Source organism: Dipodomys merriami, unplaced genomic scaffold (assembly GCF_024711535.1).
Source record: "Dipodomys merriami isolate MVZ:Mamm:240054 unplaced genomic scaffold, mDipMer1.0.p SCAF_25, whole genome shotgun sequence".
In the NCBI taxonomy this organism is placed as follows: Eukaryota; Metazoa; Chordata; class Mammalia; order Rodentia; family Heteromyidae; genus Dipodomys; species Dipodomys merriami.
The window spans coordinates 18,588,117-18,608,714 of NW_027203937.1; the positions used below are offsets into that span (position 1 = coordinate 18,588,117).

Sequence of the window (20,598 nt, forward strand, 5' to 3'; positions counted from 1 at the left end):
CCACTGAGCCACCTTCCCAGCCCATTATCTCTATTTTCTAAGAAGGAAAATAAGGCACAGAAAAATAAAATCCTAACATTGCAAAGCTCTAAGTAACAGTTTCTTTAGGCATCTTCACACTAATTTCCAGTGATTGCAGTAATTTAAATTCCCACTAGTATATATGGGTTGTTACTCCCTCTACCTTATTCCTTCAGAGTATATATTGTCTGTTTTTTGATGACTATAATTCTCTCTGGGGTAAGGCAGAAAGAATCTATTTCTAATTAAACAAATTTCTTTCTATATCTTTTTGTCTGACTGTATGCTAGTACTGGGCTTAAACTTAAAGTCTCATGCTCATGCTTATTAGCTTTTTTGCTCAAGGCTGGTACTCTACCACCTGAGCCACAGACCCCCTTTTGACTTTTTGGTAGCAAACTGGAAATAAGTCTTATGGACTTTGCTTTGAACCATAATCCTTGATCTCAGCCTTCTGAGTAGCTAAGATTACAGGCTTGAGACATCATTGCCTGGCTAGTAAATGAACTTCTAATAAAAGGACTTTCTTCTTTATAAACACTATATTAATTTAAAAAAAATTTTTTTGGGGTCTGGTCGTGGGGCCTGAACTCTGGGCCTGGGCGCTGTCCCTCAGCTCTTCAGCTCAAGGCTAGTGCTCTACCACTTGAGCCATAGTGCCACTTCCGACTTTTTTCTTTTTGCTTATGTGGTGCTGAGGAATCGAACCCAGGGCCTCAGGCATACAAGCAAGCACTCTACCACTGAGCCACCTTCCCAGCCCATAAACACTATATTAATTTTTTAATTTGGCTATTATTTTAGTAATCATCACAGACAAAATAAATATAATTTACCAAAGTAAGAAGTGTCCAATGTGTTACAACCCTGTCTAAAACAATACAGGTATATACAAAATAGTTCTGCAGAACTAAACCAGAATTCCAAATACTTTAAAGTTCAAAGTACTAAAGAGGCTGGTGGTATGACTCAAGGTGATAAGCAAAAATATACACCTACGGCTAGATGCCTCTAAGCAGTAATACTTCTATGGAACATTCACTAATCTTCATAAAGTTTCATAAAATTTTACGTTCAGATCTCTTTTAAAAACAAGGGCTTGGGGGGCTGAGAAGGTGGCTCAGTGGTAGAGTGCCTGCCTAGCATGCATGAGGCCCTGGGTTCAATTCCTTAGCACCACATAAGCAGAAAAGGCCAGAAGTAGTGCTGTGGCTCAAGTGGTAGGGTGCTAGCCTTGAGCTGAAGAGCTCAGGGACAGCGACCAGGCCTAGAGTTCAGGCTCCACAACTGACCAAAAAACAAAACAAGACAAAACAAAAACCAAGGGCTGGAATCTCCATGTGGTAGCTAGATCTAAAATACAATGGAGCATGATAAAGGATACAGGACTCTAGGCATTCACATACAGTGAGATCAAAGGATGATACTCTTCTTAGGAGAGGAACACCAAGGCACAATGCCTATGTGCCTCTGATCATACAAAATAATATTTACTGAAATGAACTCCAGGAAATAGGAAAGAGGATTTTTTTTTTGTTGCTGTTTTTATTTTCTTTTTTGTCTTATTTGTTCATTTATGTCTTTGGGAGGGTTATGAGGGCACAGAAATGGTGAACAAATGCAGTAATGGTATTCACTAAACACTATGTTGAAAATGAACTATACAACTAGTGGGAGATGGAAGGGACAAAAAGACTGTGGGCATGGATCAAGTGGTAGAGCACTTGCTTATCAAGTGTAGACACTAAGTTCAAATCCATACTCTTTTTCTTTTTGCCAATTTTGAGGACTGAACTCTGGGCCTGGGAGTTGTCCCTCAGCTCTTCAGCTCAAAGCTAGTGCTCTACCACTTGAGCCACATCACCCTTCTGGGTTTTTCTGCCTATGTGGTGCTAAGGAATCGAACCCAGGACCTCCTGCATGCAAAGTAAGCACTCTACCACTGAGCCACCTTCCCAGCTCAAATCCAAACTCTAATACTGCCAAAAAGGAAAAAAAGGGCTGGGAATGTGGCTTAGTGGTAGAGTACTTGCCTTGCATACATGAAGCCCTGGGTTTGATTCCTCAGTATTACATAAGCAGAAAAAGCCCAAAGTGACACTGTGGCTCAATTAGTAGAGTGTTAACCTTCAGCACAGAAAAGGCTCAAGCCCTAGAGCTGGCAAAGAGTTTTAGCATGCTAAATCTGAGTGCTCTTTAAGAGAAAAAACTCAACAGAATTCATTTTACCTCTCTCCATTTTCTGGATATTCAGATGGTGAAGCTAGATCTTCTGAATCACGATTAACAGGAGAAAAGAGATTGCTGTTGTTAAGGTTCTTCAAAACTAATTTCTTAATGCTCTTCCTACAAAGAGAAAAGAAAAAAATTTCTCAAAGTGATCTGGTTTTAGATAATTACCTTTTCTTTGGGGGGGGGGGGGGGGAGAGGTTGGTTGTAGGGCTTGAACTCTGGGCCTGGGTGCTGTCCCTCAGCTCTTCAGCTCAAGGCTGGTGCTCTACTACTTGAACCACAGTTCAACTTCCTGGTTATTGGTGGCTAATTGGAGATAAGAATCTTATAGACTTCCCTGCCCAGACTGCCTTTGAACCATGGTCCTCAGATCTCAGCCTCCTGAGTAGCTAGGATTACAGACGTGAGCCACCGGGGCCCAGCGATATCACATTGTTTTGGTTTTTTTTTTTTTGTTTTTTTGTCGGTCCTGGGGCTGGAACTCTGGGCCTGGGTGCTGTCCCTGAGTTCTTCAGCTCAAGGCTAGTGTTCTATCACTTAAGACACAGTGCCACTTCAGGTTTTTCTGGTGGTCAACTGGAGGTAAGAGTCTCAAGGATGTTCCTGCCTGGGCTGGCTATCAAATGCTATCCTCAGATCTCATTCTCCTAAGTAGCTAGAATTACAGGCTTGAGCCACCGCCTGGCTCTAATCACATTTTTTTTTTTTTTGTCCAGTCGTGGGGCCTGAACTCTGGGCCTGGGCACTGTCCCTCAGCTCTTCAGCTCAAGGCTAGCACTCTACCACTTGAGCCACAGTGCCACTTCCGGCTTTTTTCTTTTTGCTTATGTGGTGCTGAGGAATCGAACTCAGGGCCTCAGGCATGCAAGGCAAGCACTCTACCACTGAGCCAACTTCCCAGCCCTCTAATCACATTTTTAAGGCGCTCTCTTCAATGAGTACCTGTGGAAGTAAAGGCAGATTCTCTATTGTTTAGCTCTACTGGCAAGTATATTTCATAAGGCCCAGTTGTGTTCAATACTCATTAATCACTAAGATAAGGAAATCTTTCTAGGCATTTAAATTACAGGGAAAAAAATTAAAGATCCTTATCTATGTAGAGCTTATGGTCTACAGGAAGATAACTGACAAAAAAAAATATTAAAAGGGCACATTAGCCAGATGCTGGTGGCTTACATCTGTAATACTAGCTAATCAGGAGGCAGAGATCTGAGGATTTCAGTTTGATGTCATTTCAGGAAAGTCTGTGAGACTATCTCCAAAATAAACCACTCAGAAAAAGCCAGAAGTAGTACTATGGCTCAAGTGGCAGAGAGCCAGCCTAAAGCAATAAAAAGCCAAGTTAGAGCTAGAGGACCTGAGATCAAGCCCTAGTACAAGCACAAAAATAATAATAATAAAACATATATAAGAAGTAAAACTGTAAGTCTATTCACCAAGTACTTTATGTAATTATGATTGTTTCTGGGAAGAACTAAACTATTTTTATTCTCCAAGACCTCTTGCATTTTCAAACTCAAATAAAATGAAGCTGGGCACCAGTGGCTTACGCCTACAATCCCAGGTACTGAGGAGGATGAGTTCTAAGAATTGAGGTTTGAAGCAAGTTGGAGCAGACAAATCTAAGATTCTTTTTTGTTGGGTGTGTGTGTGTGAAAATACTGTACAGAGGAGTTACAATTACGTGGGCAAGATAATGAGTACTTTTGTTTTTTTTTTTTTTTGGGTCCGGTCGTGGGGCCTGAACTCTGAGCCTGGGTGCTGTCCCTCAGCTCTTCAGCTCAAGGCTAGTGCTCTACCACTTGAGCCACAGCACCACTTCCGGCTTTTTTCTTTTTTACTTATGTGGTGCTGAGGAATCGAACCCAGGACCTCAGGCATGCAAGGCAAGCGCTCTACCACTGAGCCACCTTCCCAGCCCTAATGAGTACATTTCTTATCAAGCATTATGTACAAGTTATGTTGAAAAATGAACTTTACAACTTTGGGTGGGGAGGCCAGATGGGAAGGGATAGGGGAAGGGGAAACAAAGGAGGAGGCAACAATGCTTAATGAGTTCGTTTTCGACATAACTTGTACATTTCCTTGTTGAAATGGGTCCACCTGTATTGCTATTTAAACGATTTGTTTTTTCCCTTCTCCTCCACAAATTATACCAACAACAAATACAGTGAAAGCGGGGTTTGAGAGATTCTTATCTCTACCTTAAAGCCAGAAATGGAGGTTGGGATTCAAGTGTTAAAGCACCTGCAGCTGTGAGAGTGTAAAGTCTTGGATCCAAGCCCAGGTATGGGCACACAAACAAAGCTGGTATAAGAGCCTATAATCAAAGCACTTGAGTGGCTGACACACCAGGATCTGAGATTTAAGGCTAACTTGGGCTTCATAAGTTCCATAGTACATTTAAAGAAACAATTATGTAGTATTTTATATTTAGTTTGTACCAATATTTATGTTAACAAACAAACTCACTTGGGCATGAATGCTCCATTCGCAAGGGATGGTTCATCATCATCAAGCCCATCAAACAGATGGGATTTGGATGTGCCTGTTGTTTGCAGAGCCTTTGGTCGGACTCTGGTAGCAGGTCGAGGTGTCAGTTTATAATGTGTAGGTGTAGTAAGAGCCTTCTGGGCTGCTGGATTTGTTGGCTTTAATCTCTGAAAAACAAAGCATGAAAAAAAATTTAAGCTAGTAGAGTCACAACTAAATTAATTGTATCTCTACAATGTTTCTACAGCATTTTTGAAGATGATCTAACTGGTTTTCCTAAACAGTATATAATAAAATTATATATTCACTTTAAATAATGATGACTAGCATATAAAGTCTATCACAATTTATTATTCTTTTGCCAGTAATGACTGTTTTCTGTGATCATTTACAATTTGGTATCTTTGGTTAGTGTGTTTTGCCCTATACATATCAAAGTTAAAGGATACACCTTCTGACGTCCAATCACCAGTATCACCCAAATGCCTATGCTCTTACCAATATCATATATAATTTTTTTTGTTGTGCTAGTCCTAGGGCTTGAATACAGGGCCTGGGTACACTGTCTCTCAGCTCTACTTATAGCTTTTGTTTTTTGTTTTTTTTTTTGGTCCGGTCATGGGGCCTGGGCACTGTCCCTCAGCTCTTCAGCTCAAGGCTAGCGCTCTACCACTTGAGCCACAGCGCCACTTCCGGCTTTTTTCTGTTTGTTTGCTTATGTGGTGCTGAGGAATCGAACCCAGGGCCTCATGCATGCAAGGCAAGCACTCTACCACTGAGCCACCTTCCTAGCCCCTACTTACAGCTTTTGTAATTACTTGGAGATAAGCGTCTCAGGACTTTTCTGCCTGGGCTGGCTTTGAACTATGATCTTTAGATCTCAGTCTCTTGAGTAATTAGGATTGCAGGTTTGAATCACTGGGCCCAGCTACATTTTGTTTTTTTTGTCAGTACTAGAATTTGAACTCAGTACTACATGCTTTGTTAGGCAAACACTCTTTCATATGTGCCATTCCCCTGCCTTTTTTTTTTTGTTGAGTCGTGGGGCTTGAACTCTGGGTCTGGGAACTGTCCCTGAGCCCTTCAGCTCAAGGTGAGCGCTCTACCACTTGAGCCACAGCACCATTTTTCTGGCTGGGGACAGCACAGAATAATAATCCACCTACAGCCCTTTGTGTAGCTGAGATTACGGACATATCCCACCATACCAGGCTCACTGAGACAATTTTTACTATCTTTTTGCCTGAGTTGGCCTCCTGCCCTAAGTATCTATATCTCTCCCAGGAAGCTGAGGTTTAAATTTACTATTTTAATACATACTTTATTTTTTTTTGGGGGGGGGTGTTCCTTGTGGCTTCAACCCTGGACCACTGTCCCTGAGCTTCTTTTGCTCAAAGCTAGCACTCTACCACTTGAGCCACAGCACCGCTTCTGGCCTTTTCTGAGTAGTTTATTGTAAATAAAAGTCTCACTGACATTCTTATGTCTAATTAACCACCAAAGAGTAAAAAATGGAGCTGTGGCTCAAGTGGTAAGCCTTAAAAAAAGTCAGGGACAGCAACCAGGCCTAGAGTTCAAGCCCTAGGACCAGCACCAAAATATAATGTTATTACTAGGCTTAGTATATAGTTCTGTTGTAGAGTGCTTGCCTTGAATGCATGAGGCCCTAGGTTCAATTCCTTAGCACCACATAAGCAGAAAAAGCTGGAAGTTGTACTCTGGCTCAAGTGGTAGACTGCTAGCCTGAAGCTAAAGAGCTGAGGGACAGCGCTCAGGCCCAGAGTTCAGGCCCCATGATCAACAATTCAGCTTCTCTCAACCTTAGTTTACTTAACTATTAAAGGAAAATACCTGTTTTACTTTAAGGCTGATGAAAACCCTGAGCCTTGACATCCAGTCAAATAACTGTTTGTTATTCTGCCTCATTGATACAGCAAAAATAATTTGTTTTCTGGCCTAGTGAAAAGCATTTTTTAATGGGTCTTTTGAAAATTAATTAAAGCCAGGTGCAGTGGTTCACATCTATATTCCTAGCTACTCAGGAGGCTGAGATCTGAGGATCATGGTTCAAAGCCAGCCTGGGCAGGAAAGTCTGTGAGACTCTTATCTCCAATAAAACCACTAGAAAACTGGAATCGGCACAGTGGCTCACAGATGCAAGCGGTAGAGTAATGTCTAGCAAGCAAGATATCCTAAGATTAAACAACAGTCCTATAACAAACAAAACAAAACAATAGCAGTGCTCTAATATAACATATACTTTACTTAGAACTATATAGAATACACTTTACTTAGAAGTGCTATTAACCATGGCACTTCTATGGCAATGATGGATAAAACACTTTTCTTTTAGATTCCTCTAAATCAAAGACAGAAAGAATGAATTTACCTCTTCTTTCTTCTTGGGGTCTGACATGGGATTCCGGAAGAGAGGAGAGTCTCCAAAAGGTGAATATGTTAGACTATTGAGATGCTGCTGGAGAACAGCCTGCTGAGCAGCAGAAGCATTTGGATCTGTCAAAGCTTTCAGAGAGAGAAGAGGGAAAAGGAGGAAATAACGGGAAGGTAAAGGGGAAGGGAAAGAAGAGTGGAGGACAGGATCGAAGGGAGAGGGAAGGGGAAAGGAAGAGAAGGCAGGAGTAAGAGAGGAGGGAAAGAAGGAAGAGAAGAGGGGAGAAAAAAGAGAAAGGGAGGGAAAGAGATGGAGAGGGGGAGAAAGAAGGGGAAAAAAATCAATGTTAGTCAAAGGATTCAACATAAACAGAGAATTTAACTCTCTTTTTGGGATAAATCTTAAAAATGAGAGATCTCAATGTCATTACTAGGAAAAATGAGAAGCAAACTGAAAAAAAAAAATCAACTAATAGTAACACTATCCAAAAATAAATGAACTTTTGGCCAGGTGCTGGTGGCTCACACCTGTAATCCTAGCTACTCAGGAGGTTGAGATCTAAGGATGGCAGTTCAAAGCCAGCTGGGGGAAGGAAAGTCCATGAGACTCTTATCTCCAATAAACCACCAGAGTTTAAGACCCACAACCGACACACACACACAAAAAAAGTACTTTTTACCTGACTATGTAATTGTAACCCTTTTGTAAGTTTAAAACAATCACGATCTAAATGAAACCAATCAAAGACATAAAGAACCATCTCATAAGATATTACAAATAATTAACAAAGCATTCACTGTCAGTATAATCTGGTAAGTGCAAATTAGAACAGTCCGGAAGAATGGCTTCATACATACCTCACTATCACTGACAAACTATATAAAAAATGTTAAAGTCTGCCAGGTGCTGGTGGCTCACATCTACAAATGTAGTTACACAGGAGACTGAGAGATCTGAGGATCGTGGTTCAAAGACAGACCAAGGCAGAAAAGTCCCCTAGAAGACTCTCATCTCCAATTAACCACTCAAACCTTGAAGTGGCTCTGTGGCTTAAAGTGGTAAAGCAAAGCCTGGTGCCTGTAATCCTAGATACACAGGAGGCTGAGATCTGGGATCACAGTTCAAAGCCAACCCAGGAAAGAAAGTCCGTGAGACTCTGATCTCCAATAAACCACCAGAAAACTGGAAGTGGTGCTGAGGCTCAAGTGGTAGAATGCTAACCTTCAGCTGAACAGCTGAGGGACAGTACCCAGGCCCAGAGTTCAAGCCCCACGACTAACCAAAAAAAAAAAACAAAAAAAAAAAACAAAGTCAAGAGGAGAACTGGGGAGAGAAACAAAGAAAAGGAAAGAGAGAGAGAAAAAAAAGGAACTATAAAGGAACACTTCAAATTGTTTACTGCATGTATAGGTAATAAAGAATTGTTTTGAAGTTTTAGCAAGGAATTTAATATAACCAGGTTGAAGTAGGAAGAAACAGAAAAAGAGGGAAAAAAAATTCTGCTCCCCAAGCAGAAAATGCAAATTAAAGGATTGAATAATAAGGATTTAGAAATTATTATTTTAAAAATCAAGGCCAATGGGGCCAGGAAGGTGGCTCAGTGGTAGAGTGCTTGTCTTGTATGTATGAAGCCCTGGGTTTGATTCCTTAGCACAACATAAGCAAAAAAGCTGGAAGTGGTGCTGTGGCTTAAGCAGTAGAGCACTAGCCTTGAGCTGAAGAGTTGAGGGACAGCGCCCAGGCCCAGAGTTCAAGCCCCATGACTGACAATCAATCAATCAATCAATAAACAAATAAATAAAAAATCAAGATGAATCAATTTGCTGGATTATATAGTTATTACAAATTATAATGACTACTTTTATTGGAAGTAAACAATAAACTACATTTGATTTAGTAACTGAGAATTCCAAAAAGGTTTTAAGGGCTGTAGGAGCCCCTTGGTTGTAGGATACATGCCTACGCAAATACCTGGGGTCAGTCCTGAGTAATAGACCTTTCTAAATATTTTTTAGGTCTTGGTATTGGGACTCAGGGCCTCACGTTTTTACTGTTTTTTTTTTTGTTTTTGTTTTACTAAAAGCTGGTACTTTACCACTTGAGCTACAGTTCTACTTATAGTTTTTTAGTGGTTAAAAGACTAGAGTGTCTTACATTTTTCTGCCCATGCTGGCTTCAAACCATTATCCTCTATCTCAGTCTCCTGAGTAGGTCATCTCAATTTTGTTTGTATGCTAAAAATGGGCAAGACATTCTTAGCTGTTCCTTATTTATATTTAATATTTATTTAAATATAGAAGGAAAAATAAAGACCATTCAGTCTAATTTCCTCTCCAAGTATAAAAACAAAAATTAAAGAATAATAAAAACTTTAGGATCTGAAACTGAATAAATTATAAAACGGAAAAACAAAATAATCATAGAAAACTTTGGCTAATAGATCTTTTTGTGCGAGAACTATAAAAATTTGAGCCAGGCACCTGTGGCTCACGCCTGTACTCTTAGCTACTCAGGAGGCTGAGATCTGAGGATCGTGGTTCAAAGCCAGCTCAGGCAGGAAAGCCCGTGAAACTAATCTCCATAAACCACTAGAAAACTGGAAGTGATGCTGTGGCTCAAGTAGTAGAGCACTGGCCTTAAGCTGAAGAGCGCAGAGAGAGCATCCAGGCCCAGAGTTCAAGCCTCACGACAAAAAAAAAAAAAAAAAAATTGAAGAAAAAAATCAAAGATGTCATCAGGAAATGGAAAGACCTTCCATGTTCATGGATAGGTAAAAATTTGTGAAAATGGTCATACTGCCGAAAATGATGTACAAATTTAACAAACTCTCTATCAAAATACCAATACCATTCTTTATTGAGATAAAGCAATCCAAAAATTCATATGGAACAACAGAGACCTTGAATAGCCAAAGCAATTTTAAGCAAAAAAAAATAAAATAATGCTGGCAGTATCATAATTCAGGAATTTAAATTCTACCATAAAGCTATAATAACAAAAACAGCTTAGTACTGGCATAAAACAGGCCTGAAGATAAATAGAACATACTAGAAGACACAGAAATAACATATACCTTTATTTATCTGATATCTGATAAGTAAGCCAATGTTACGTAGTGTTTTAAAAGAGAGCCTCTTCAATAACTGGTGTTGGGGGCTGGGAAGGTGGCTCAGTGGTAGAGCGCTTGCCTTGCATGCCTGAGACCCTGGGTTCGATTCCTCAGCACCATATAAGCAAAAAGAAAAAAGCCGAAAGTGGCGCTGTGGATCAAGTGGTAGAGCGCTAGCCTTGAGCTGAAGAACTGAGGGACAGCGCCCAAGCCCAGAGTTCAGGCCCCACGACCGGACCCCTCTCCCCGCCAAAAAAGAAAAATAACTGGTGTTGGGAAAACTGGACATCTTTATGCAGAAAACTAAAAGTAGATCCCTGTTTGTCACCATACACTAATATCAACTTAAAATGGATCAAAGACCTCAACGTCAGATATAAAACTTGCAAATTACTACAAGAGGGAGCAGGAGAAACACTAGAGCTTATAGGTGTAGGCAGAAATTTTTTGAGAAGAGTTCTAGAGCTACAACAGCTAGGAAAGAATGTAAGTGGGACTACATCAAAATAAAAAGTTTCAGAACAGCTAAGGACATAGTTACTAAACTAGAAAGACAGCCAACAAACTGGGAAAAGATCTTAACCAGCAATACATCAAGCAAAGGCCTAATATCCAAAATATACAAGGAGCTCAAGAAATTAACCCCTCCCAAAGCTAATAAATCAATCACTAAATACTAAGGGAGTAAAGGAGAGACTTCTTAGAAGAGGTACGAGTGGTAAAAAGCATATTAGGAAATGCTCAACATTCCTGGCCATAAAGGAAATAAATGTAAACCAAAACAATTCTGAGATTCTATCTCATGCCAGTTAGATTGGCCATCATCATGAATTTGAACAAAAAAATGTTGGTGGGGATGTGTGGTGAGAATTAAACTAGTATAGCCACTCTAGAAAATGGCTTGGAAGTTCCTCCAAAAGCTGTTATAGGCCAAGGAAGGATGGCTCACACCTATAATCCTAGCTACTCAGGAGGCTGAAATCTAAGGATCAGGGTTAGAAGTTAGCCTGAGCAGAAAAGTCTGTGACAGGCCCATCTCCAATAAACTATTAAGAGCACTACCCCTAAGCAAAAGAAACTCAGGGACAGTGGCTCCAGCCCAGGGTTCAAGGTCCAGACCAGCAAAAAAAAAAAAAAAAAAAAAAAAAGCTGTTTTAAAATTTCCCTATGACTTAGCTACACCACTCCTGGGCAGCTATTCAGATCATTACAAGTCAGAATATGGTAAAGATATTTGTACACTATGTTCACTGCTACACTATTCACAACAGCCAAGCTATGGAAACAGACTAGATTCCCTAGAACAGAAGGGTAGATTAATAAAATGTGGGATATACATAATGGAATTTTATTCATCCATTAGAAAGAGTAAGATTGTATCATTTACAGGAAAATGAATGGACCTAGATCAAATCATATTAAGTGAGGTAAGCCAAGCTCAGAGAGATATACATGGTTTCTCTCTTATATGGAAACTAGATCTAAAATAGATATAACCTATATAGGTTTCTAGGCATTTATATACAATCAGACTAAAAGGAGGTTATCCATAGGGGAAGAACACAAAATTAAAATACTATTTAAAATTTAAACATTTAAATTTACTATTTAAAATATTTAAAATACTATTTATTTAAAATACTATTTATTGAACATTTAAAATACTATTTATTGAAACAAACTCCAGGAAAAGGAAACAGTTTTTTTTTAGTTGGTAGTGGTGGTGACTGTGTTATTTTCACTTTGGGTAATTTTTTTTTTCTTTTTGGGAGTTAAAGGGAAGGCACAGAAAAGGAAGAAGAGTGAACAAAGCAATCATGTTATGTGGGAAAGACCTTATAACTTGTGGGCAGGGATGGGAGGGGGAAAATTGTAATAAAGAGGTCACATTGTCCAAATAAAGAGATGTACTCATTACCCAACTTATGAAATGGTGGCCCCTCTGTACAACACACATCAACAGACACAAAATTATTTTAAAAAAGAAAAAAAAGGGCTGGGAAGGTGTCTCAGTGGTAGAGTGCTTGCCTTGCATGCATGAGGCCCTGGGTTTGATTCCTCAGCACCACATAAGCAAAAAGAAAAAAACCGGAAGTGGCGCTGTGGCTCAAGTGGTAGAGCGCTAGCCTTGAGCTGAAGAGCTGAGGGACAGCGCCCAGGCCTAGTTCAGGCCCCACGACCAGACCCCCCCCCCCCAAAAAAAGGGTAATTTTCACATTCAAATTCTATAAAACAAATTGAACAAAGTATTTTTAATCAGTTACGTATTCGGTTTACCTCTCATATATATGCCATATGAAGATGTATTTTAGAACATTAAGTAAATTCATAAAGAGAAAAAAGTCCAAGACACTGCAGTTATGACTGAACTTGAGGAGAATTCTGGTATAATGCTAAAGGCCTTATCAGAGTCCTTACTACTGTATGAAAAAAAGAGGGTATAGAAAGTGCAAAATCTGGACTGGGAAGGTGGCTAAGTGGTAGGGCGCTTGCCTTGCATGCTCGAGGCCCTGGGTTCGATTCCTCAGCATCACATAAGCAAAAAGAAAAAACCCGGAAGTGGTGCTGTGGTTCAAGTGGTAGAGCGCTAGCCTTGAGCTGAAGAGCTGAGGGACAGTACCCAGGCCCAGAGTTCAGGCCCCACGACTGGACCCCCCCCCCCAAAAAAAAGTGCAAAATCTGGGACCAGAGGGATAGTTTAACTGTCAAGACTGCCTGCCTAAGAAGCTTGGGAGCCCTAAGATCAAACCCAGTGAGACATAGAAAGAGAAGAAACTGGGGGGAAGGCGGGGGCAAGCAGAAGAAAATGATGTATCTGGATAAAGTTCTAAACAATTTGGAATAATTAAGAAGGTGATATAAACTAGTGGTTTATGCCTATAATCCTAGCTACACAAAAGGCTGAGATTTGAAAATAAAGTTCAAAGCCAGCCCAGGCAGACAAATCAATGACACTCTTACCCCAATTAACCAACAAAAAGACGAAAGCAGCTAGGTGCTGGGGGCTCATGCCTGTAATCCTAGCTACTCAGGATGCTGAGATCTGAGAATCACGGTTCAAAGCCAACCTGGGCAGGAGACTCATCTCCAATAAACCACTAGAAAAGTGGAAGTGGTGTTGTGGCTCAGTAGAGCACTCGCCTTGAGCTGAAGAGCGCAGGGCCAGCACCCAAGCTCAGAGTTCAAGCCCCAAGATCAACAACAACAACAACAAAAAAAGATGAGGGCTGGGAAGTTGGTTTAATGGTAGAGCGCTTGCCTTGCATGCCTGAGGCCATGGGTTCGATTCCTTAGCACCACATAAGCAAAAAAAAGAAAAAAGCCAGAAGTGGCACTGTGGCTCAAGTGGTAGAGCGCTAGCCTTGAGCTGAAGAGCTGAGGTACAGCACCCAGGCCCAGAGTTCAGGCCCCACGACTGGACCCAAAAAAAAAAAAAGAAAAAAGAAAAAAGCAGAGGAGGTATGGCTCAAATGGCAGAGCACCAGCATTAAGTGAAAGAGCAAGCCCCAGTACCAGCAAGTGGTTTGGTTTGCTAACACAAAGGGGTAAAAGAATAGCTATTTCAGGGGGAAAAGCTGTAAGAGGAAGGTATACATGACTAGGCAGAGATGTTTTCAGAAGAATATGCTGAGTTCATGTAAACTTTTAATCTTTAACCAAAGAATGAAAAACATTAATAATTACAAGAGAGAACATATCAACTTTATCAAGATAAAACTAGACAGATGGGAAAGGAAGAAGGAAAAGAAAAGGGAAGGAAAGACACTTACTTATACCCTCCTAATTTGACAAAGGTAACAAGAAACACCATCACCTAGTTGATTAAATTAGGTAAAGTACACGATGGGGTGTGAGAAGAGCACCAGTCCAGAATTCTGTACAAGGCTTTCAGTTCATATCTTAGCACACTCCCCCCAAAAACGTGTATATATGTGCATATATACATATATGCATATATGTGCATGTATATATATATATACACACACAGAGACATATATATAAAATAAAAAATTATAGGACATACAAAGCTCGAACGTGTAGAAGTTTTTCAAATATTCACCACATATCATGATAGTATAACAAATGAAAATTCAGCAGCAGAGAAATCAACTCATTTCTCTCCTTCAATCTTCTGTCTCACAGTTTATACCAGGTGATACTGTTTTCATTTCAAATAGAACAGTTTTCTTATTAAACCATATTTGAATTAAAAAACTAAGTTAAGGGGGCTGGGAAGGTGGCTCAGTGGTAGAGCACTTGCCTTGCATGCCTGAGGCCCTGGGTTCGATTCCTCAGCACCACATAAACAAAAAGAAAAAAGCCGGAAGTGGCACTGTGGCTCAAGTGGTAGAGCGCTAGCCTTGAGCTGAAGAGCTGAGGGACAGCACTCAGGCCCAGAGTTCAGGCCCCATGACCGGACCCCCCCCCCAAAAAAAAACTAAGTTAATTTTTGTAAATTAGAAATAAAGGAGATGCAAAAGCTAGGAAGGCACAAACACTTAAATAGATAAAAAGGCAGAGGTGATAAGCCAAATTTCCATCTTCCATGATAAGTTAATAAAACAAAACATAGGAATATATAAATCATTTCGCTATATAAGCTTAAGTTATATAGCAGATGAATTAAAAGTGGTTTTATTGAAGGACTAGGCCTAGGATTGGGACAAAAGGGAAGGGCAGGATCCAAGCCCTTCTATACTAAGTGATTGTTTAACAATGTGTACATACACATTGCTCTGGTAGGGATTTAACAGGTGGAAAACTAAAGTCAGCAAGTGAAGTATGTATGAACAAGACATAAGGTGAGTAAAGCCTTCTGAAGTGACTGACACTTACCTATTGGAGCCTGGGGGGCACCAAAGCCCAAAGTGGCTGTTGTAGTATTAAATCCAGGGGCTCCAAAGGCTCCTGTACCAAGAGGCCCTCCAATCTTAGGTTGGTTGTTCCCAAACAAAGATGCCTGTCCAGGACCAAGAGCTATGGAAACAAGAGTAAAGAATAAAGCACCACAGAAGATTCTTTGAATATTTTGCCAGAAATCAGCTACTTAAAAATAAAATGCAGGGGCTGGGAAGGTGGCTCGGTGGTAGAGTGCTTGCTTTGCATGCATGAGGTCCTGGTTTTATTCCTCAGCACCACATAAGCAGAAAAAAGCCAGAAGTGGCAGTGTGGCTCAAGTGGTACAGCATTAGCCTTGAGCTGAAGAGCTGAGGGACAGCGCTCACTCAGGCCCAGAGTTCAGGCCCACGATTGATAAAAATAAAATGCAATCCTAGCTACTCAGGAGACTGAGATAGTAGGACTGTGGTTCAAAACCAGCCTGGGCAGGAAAGTCCCTGAAACTCTTTTTTCTGTGGGTCATGGGGCTTAAACTCTGGGCCTGAACGCTGCGCCTTCTCAGCTCTTCACCTCAAGGCTAGAGCACTACCACTTGAGCCATAGCTCCACTTCTAGTTTGCTCTGTGGTTTATTGGAGATAAGAGTCCCACGGACTTTGCTGCCTGGGCTGGCTTTGAACCAGAATCCTCAGATCTCAGCCTCCTGAGTAGCTAGGATTCCAGGCATGATCCACTGGCACCTGGCTACCCTGAAACTCTTATCTCCAATAAACCACCAGAAAACTGGAAGTGGCGCTATGGCTCAAGTGTTAGAGCGCCAGCCTTGAGGTGAAGAGCTGAGGGACAGCCTGTTGCCCAGGCTCAGAGTTCAAGCCCCACGACTGACAAAAATAAATAAATAAAATAAAATGTGTTTGGAAACTTTGTAATAACTAGTCATTTAAACAAGAGTATTACAAATGCCAACTTCATTACTGGAATTAACAATTACACACATCCTAGGCAAAAATCTTTGTCATCTCAGTTTCCTCAACCAGAACACATCCTAAGATTAAAATAAACATGAATATCTTTTAGAAGATGTACAGTACATAAAATACTAAATATTAGTTTATATGCCTGATAGACACTATTATTCCCTTCCTCCTTTTGATGGTACTGGGATTTGAATTACAAAACATTTTAGTTTTTTGTAAAAGGAGCTTATTTAGCTAAATCAGATTTTGTTTTAGGATTTTAAAATGTTATTATATTAGTTGTATAAGGGGATTGATTCCTTGTGGTATTTCCAAATATGTGTAGTATTCTAATTTTCATAATATGATACGATTAAGATGACATTGTAATTGAACCAGCTGGATATTTTGATGTATATGAAATTTAAAAAGAATTGTTTGGGGCTGGGAAGGTGGCTCAGTGGTAGAGCGCTTGCCTTGCATGCCTGAGGCTCTGAGGCCCTGGGTTCGATTCCTCAGCACCACATAAGAAAAAAGCCGGAAGTAGCACTGTGGCTCAAGTGGTAGAGCGCTAGCCTTGAGCTGAAGAGCTGAGGGACAGCGCCCAGGCCCAGAGTTCAGGCCCAACGACCGGACCAAAAAAAAAAAAAAAAAAAAAAAAAGAATTGTTTGATGTTTTAGTTCTTTGGGAATCTGTTTTACTGCAGAATAGCAGTTTTGATTATATTATTGTCTGAAACATCTACATTTGAACTTCATTTCTACCATTAACAACATTTGTGACACTGATCTAATTATCAAACCTACAGTTTTTCTCATCTGCAAAATGAGAGTAGTAGGGGCTTCTTATGGTGGCTCCCAGCTATTTAAGGGGAATTGAGATTCAAAGCCAGAATGGACAAAAGAATCATTGAGACCTCATCTCAACTGGACATGGTGGTATGTGCAAGTCACCCCAACATTTGAAGGAAGTGTATATAGGAAGATCAAGGGTCCAGTCTTGTCCAGGCAAAAACATGAAGCCCTATGCAAGATATAAAGCAAAAATGTCTGGTAATATGACTCAGGTGATAGAGTGCATTCCTTGCAACAACAACAACAACAACAAAAACTAGATTTGTAGCAGCAAGCTTTAGCTACTAGGATGAAAACATGGGTTCAATTCCTGTAACCACAAAAATAAAAAAAAAATTTTAAAGCTGAGTGCTGGTGGCTAATAGCTGTAATACTAACTACCAAGGAGGCTGAGATCTGAGGATAGAGATTTAATATCAGCCCTAGCTGAAAAAGCTAAAGATCTATTTCCTCCAGTTAATGAACACAAAGCATAAAGTAGAGGTGTAGCTCAAGTGACAAAATGACATCTTGGAGCAGAAAATGGTATGAGGCAGAGTTCAAGCCCCAGTACTGGAACCAAATAAATGACTGTAAAAATTATATACATTGTGTGTGCGCTCACACATGTGTGTGAGCATGTACATGTATCTGTATGGATATGTGGATCACTCATGTAGAGTAGGGTTTTGTTTAAGAATATTACTATAAAACCTGTGTATAAAACACATATACAAATATTTGTGTGTAAACATGTTTGAGAAACTAGAAAGGGGTCTGAAAAGATAAATGCTAAATTTTCAATATTTGTTACTTCACTAAACAAGCTGAAACTGTCCATAATTACTTTAAACATTTTACTAGCACTTGTATCTTTAATTTAATTTTATTTATTTATTTATTTATTGGGTCTGGTCGTGGGGCCTGAACTTTGGGCCTGAGTGCTGTCCCTCAGCTCTTCAGCTCAAGGCTAGCGCTCTACCACTTGAGCCACCGCACCACTTCCGGCTTTTTTCTTTTTGCTTATGTGGTACTGAGGAATCAAACCCAGGGCCTCAGGCATGCAAGGCAAGTGCTCTACCACTGAGCCACCTTCCCAGCCTATTGTATCTTTAATTTTAGAAAAGAAATTGAAAGGTTACAAATCATGGTACAAGAGAAACCTTTTACTAAGAAAATGGTATATTGATTGAATCACAGAAGCAGAGAGACCAGATTAACTGGACAGTTGAATCAGAAACTAGCAGGAAATGATCACATCAATTACCAGATGACTTACAAAGGCAGGTAAATTATATGCCTAAACAATCCTAACTGTATGCAATGCAACAACCACTATATAACTCTCACTCTTACAATTATTTAAAACAGGAAAAACTTATTTTCAAGTATACTAAGAAATAATTATTCAGGGGATGGGAAGATGGCTCAATGGCAGAATGCCTGCCTCACATGCATGAGGCCCTGGGTTCGATTCCTCAGTACCACATAAGCAGAAAAAGCCAGAAGTGGCTCTGTGGCTCAAGTGGTAGAACACTAGCCTTGAGCTGAAGAGCTGAGGGACAGCGCCCAGGCCCAGAGTTCAGGCCCCGTGACCCACCAAAAAAAAAAGGAAATGTAGGGTTGGAAATTTGACTCAGTAATAGGGGGCACATGTAGATCAGATGTGAAAGCCTGGGTTCAGTTTTTAGCACTGCAGTGAAAACAAAACAAGGTAGTCCAACTTCTTTTTAAAAATTAAATTTAATTTAAATTTTAAAAATCATTTTTTTTTCAAAAAGGAAAATTTAGGGCTGGGAAGATGGCTCAGTGGTAGAGCACTTGCCTTGCATGCCTGAGGCCCTGGGTTCGATTCCTCAGCACCACATAAGCAAAAAGAAAAAAGCCGGAAGTGGCGCTGTGGCTCAAGTGGTAGAGCGCTAGCCTTGAGCTGAAGAGCTGAGGGACAGCGCCCAGGCCCAGAGTTCAGGACCCACGACTGGACCCAAAAAAATAAATAAATAAAATAAAATAAAAATAAAAAATAAAAAAGGAAAATTTAGGCCTCTTTATTTCTGAGATGATCAAATGGCGCTTACAAATGCATTACTTCCTAAAACTCATGATAGCAGTTCCTTACCTGTTCCAAATCCTCCTGTACCAATACCAGTTCCCAGAGTCCCAGGTGCTGGTTTACTTCCAAAAATACTACTCCCACTGGTATTTGTGCCAAAACCTAAGAAGAAAAAGAAATGAGTGACTAAACTTTTAACACAACTCTCAATTTTCTCTACAAGGGATTTTAAAACAAAGAAGACTAACCTTAAGGTTTTATATCTTTTTTACTTATAAATAGTAATATCTAGGAACCCTAAAATTATAGACTAGTTTTGACTTCTAAAAAAATTTGACACTTGAAAATAAATTTTATTATTGTCTTAATGACAATCAGCTTTGAAGTATCAATTCAACTCAGAATATAGAATATCCAATATTAATGTGCATGAGTTATTAGTGCTTCTTTCAAGACTCTAAGCACTCAATGCATGCTTCTAATTTCCAAGTAGAAAGAAAAGCACATTCCTCCTTAAATTCACACACACACACACAAACACACACACACACATTTTACTGAAGCTAAGGAAGGCAAAAACTGCCAGATTCCAGTGGCTCTTGCCTGTAATCCTAGCTACTCAAGAGGCTGAGTGGTTCAAAGCTGGCCCAGGCAAGAAAGTCTGTGAGACTCCTTATTAACTACCAAATTAACCACACACAAAAAAAAGTTATCTATAAAAATCAATAGGAAAAAAAAATTAAAAAAAAAAAAAATGAAAAAAAAGATAGCCGGGCGCCAATGGCTCACACCTGTAATCCTAGCTACTCAAGAAGCTTAGATCTGAGGATCAGGAGGCTGAGATCTGAGGATGACAGTTCAAAGCCAGCCTGAGCAGGAAAGTCCATGAGACTCTTATCTCCAATAAACCACTAGAAAACTGGAAGTGGTGCTGTGGCTCAAGAGCCTTGAGCTGAAGAGCACAGGGACAGCGCCCAAGCCCAGAGTTCAAGCCCCACAACCGACAAAAAAAAAAAAAAAAATTCAACAGAGCTGAGAGCTGGTGGATCATGTCAGGGTGCTGACATCTAGAGGATCAGTTTGAAGTAAGCTTGAGACAGATTAGAGGTATGGGTAAAGTCGGAAAATGCCAGGTGTAAACAAAAAGGCCAACCAAATGAGACTGAGAGGCTCTGAGTTCATGCCCCAGCACTGGCACCCACCCTGAAAAAAAGCAGCAACAACAATTTTTTTAAAAGACCTATACAAAATACTACCTACATAAATCTGACACAGATAAAATGGCTGGTCACACAAGGAGCTTTGATGACATCATCATAAACTCATAAGAACTCTCAAGGATTCAGCTAATCAATACTAAAAAGAGAGGCTAACCTATTAATAACTTGAATGATTTCTTCTACTAAGAAAGATGGGAAATAGAGCAAAGCATCACATTTAGAGAAAATCTTGTAATTTCCTTTTAAAAATTCATTGTATTGCTGTATTTTTTTTGTTGGGATGTATCCACAAAGTTTCAGTGTTCTTTTTGAAAGTAAATATTAACAGTACAACTGATACACTATTAACTTCTCATGCTACAAGAACATCATCAATAGCCAGAAAATCCTAATTGTAAAACGAAGTCATTAAAACTTTCAAGGAAACTGGGGTTGATGGCTGCATACCTA

General features: G+C 40.0%; 1 protein-coding gene across 4 annotated transcripts in view; it reads right to left on the bottom strand.

Annotated features, from left to right (window-relative positions):
• The window catches only part of Nup98 (nucleoporin 98 and 96 precursor), a 127,629-nt gene that overhangs the window by 58,883 nt on the left and 48,148 nt on the right, over window positions 1-20,598 (bottom strand). For all 4 annotated transcript variants that reach the window (XM_070035134.1, XM_070035133.1, XM_070035131.1 and 1 more), the window contains exons 11-15: window positions 18,995-19,090; window positions 15,084-15,224; window positions 7,136-7,269; window positions 4,726-4,913; window positions 2,251-2,367 (exon numbers count right to left, since the gene is read on the bottom strand). In XM_070035134.1, the coding sequence (XP_069891235.1) occupies window positions 2,251-2,367; window positions 4,726-4,913; window positions 7,136-7,269; window positions 15,084-15,224; window positions 18,995-19,090 (676 nt within the window). The remainder of the gene's footprint in view (window positions 1-2,250; window positions 2,368-4,725; window positions 4,914-7,135; window positions 7,270-15,083; window positions 15,225-18,994; window positions 19,091-20,598) is intronic.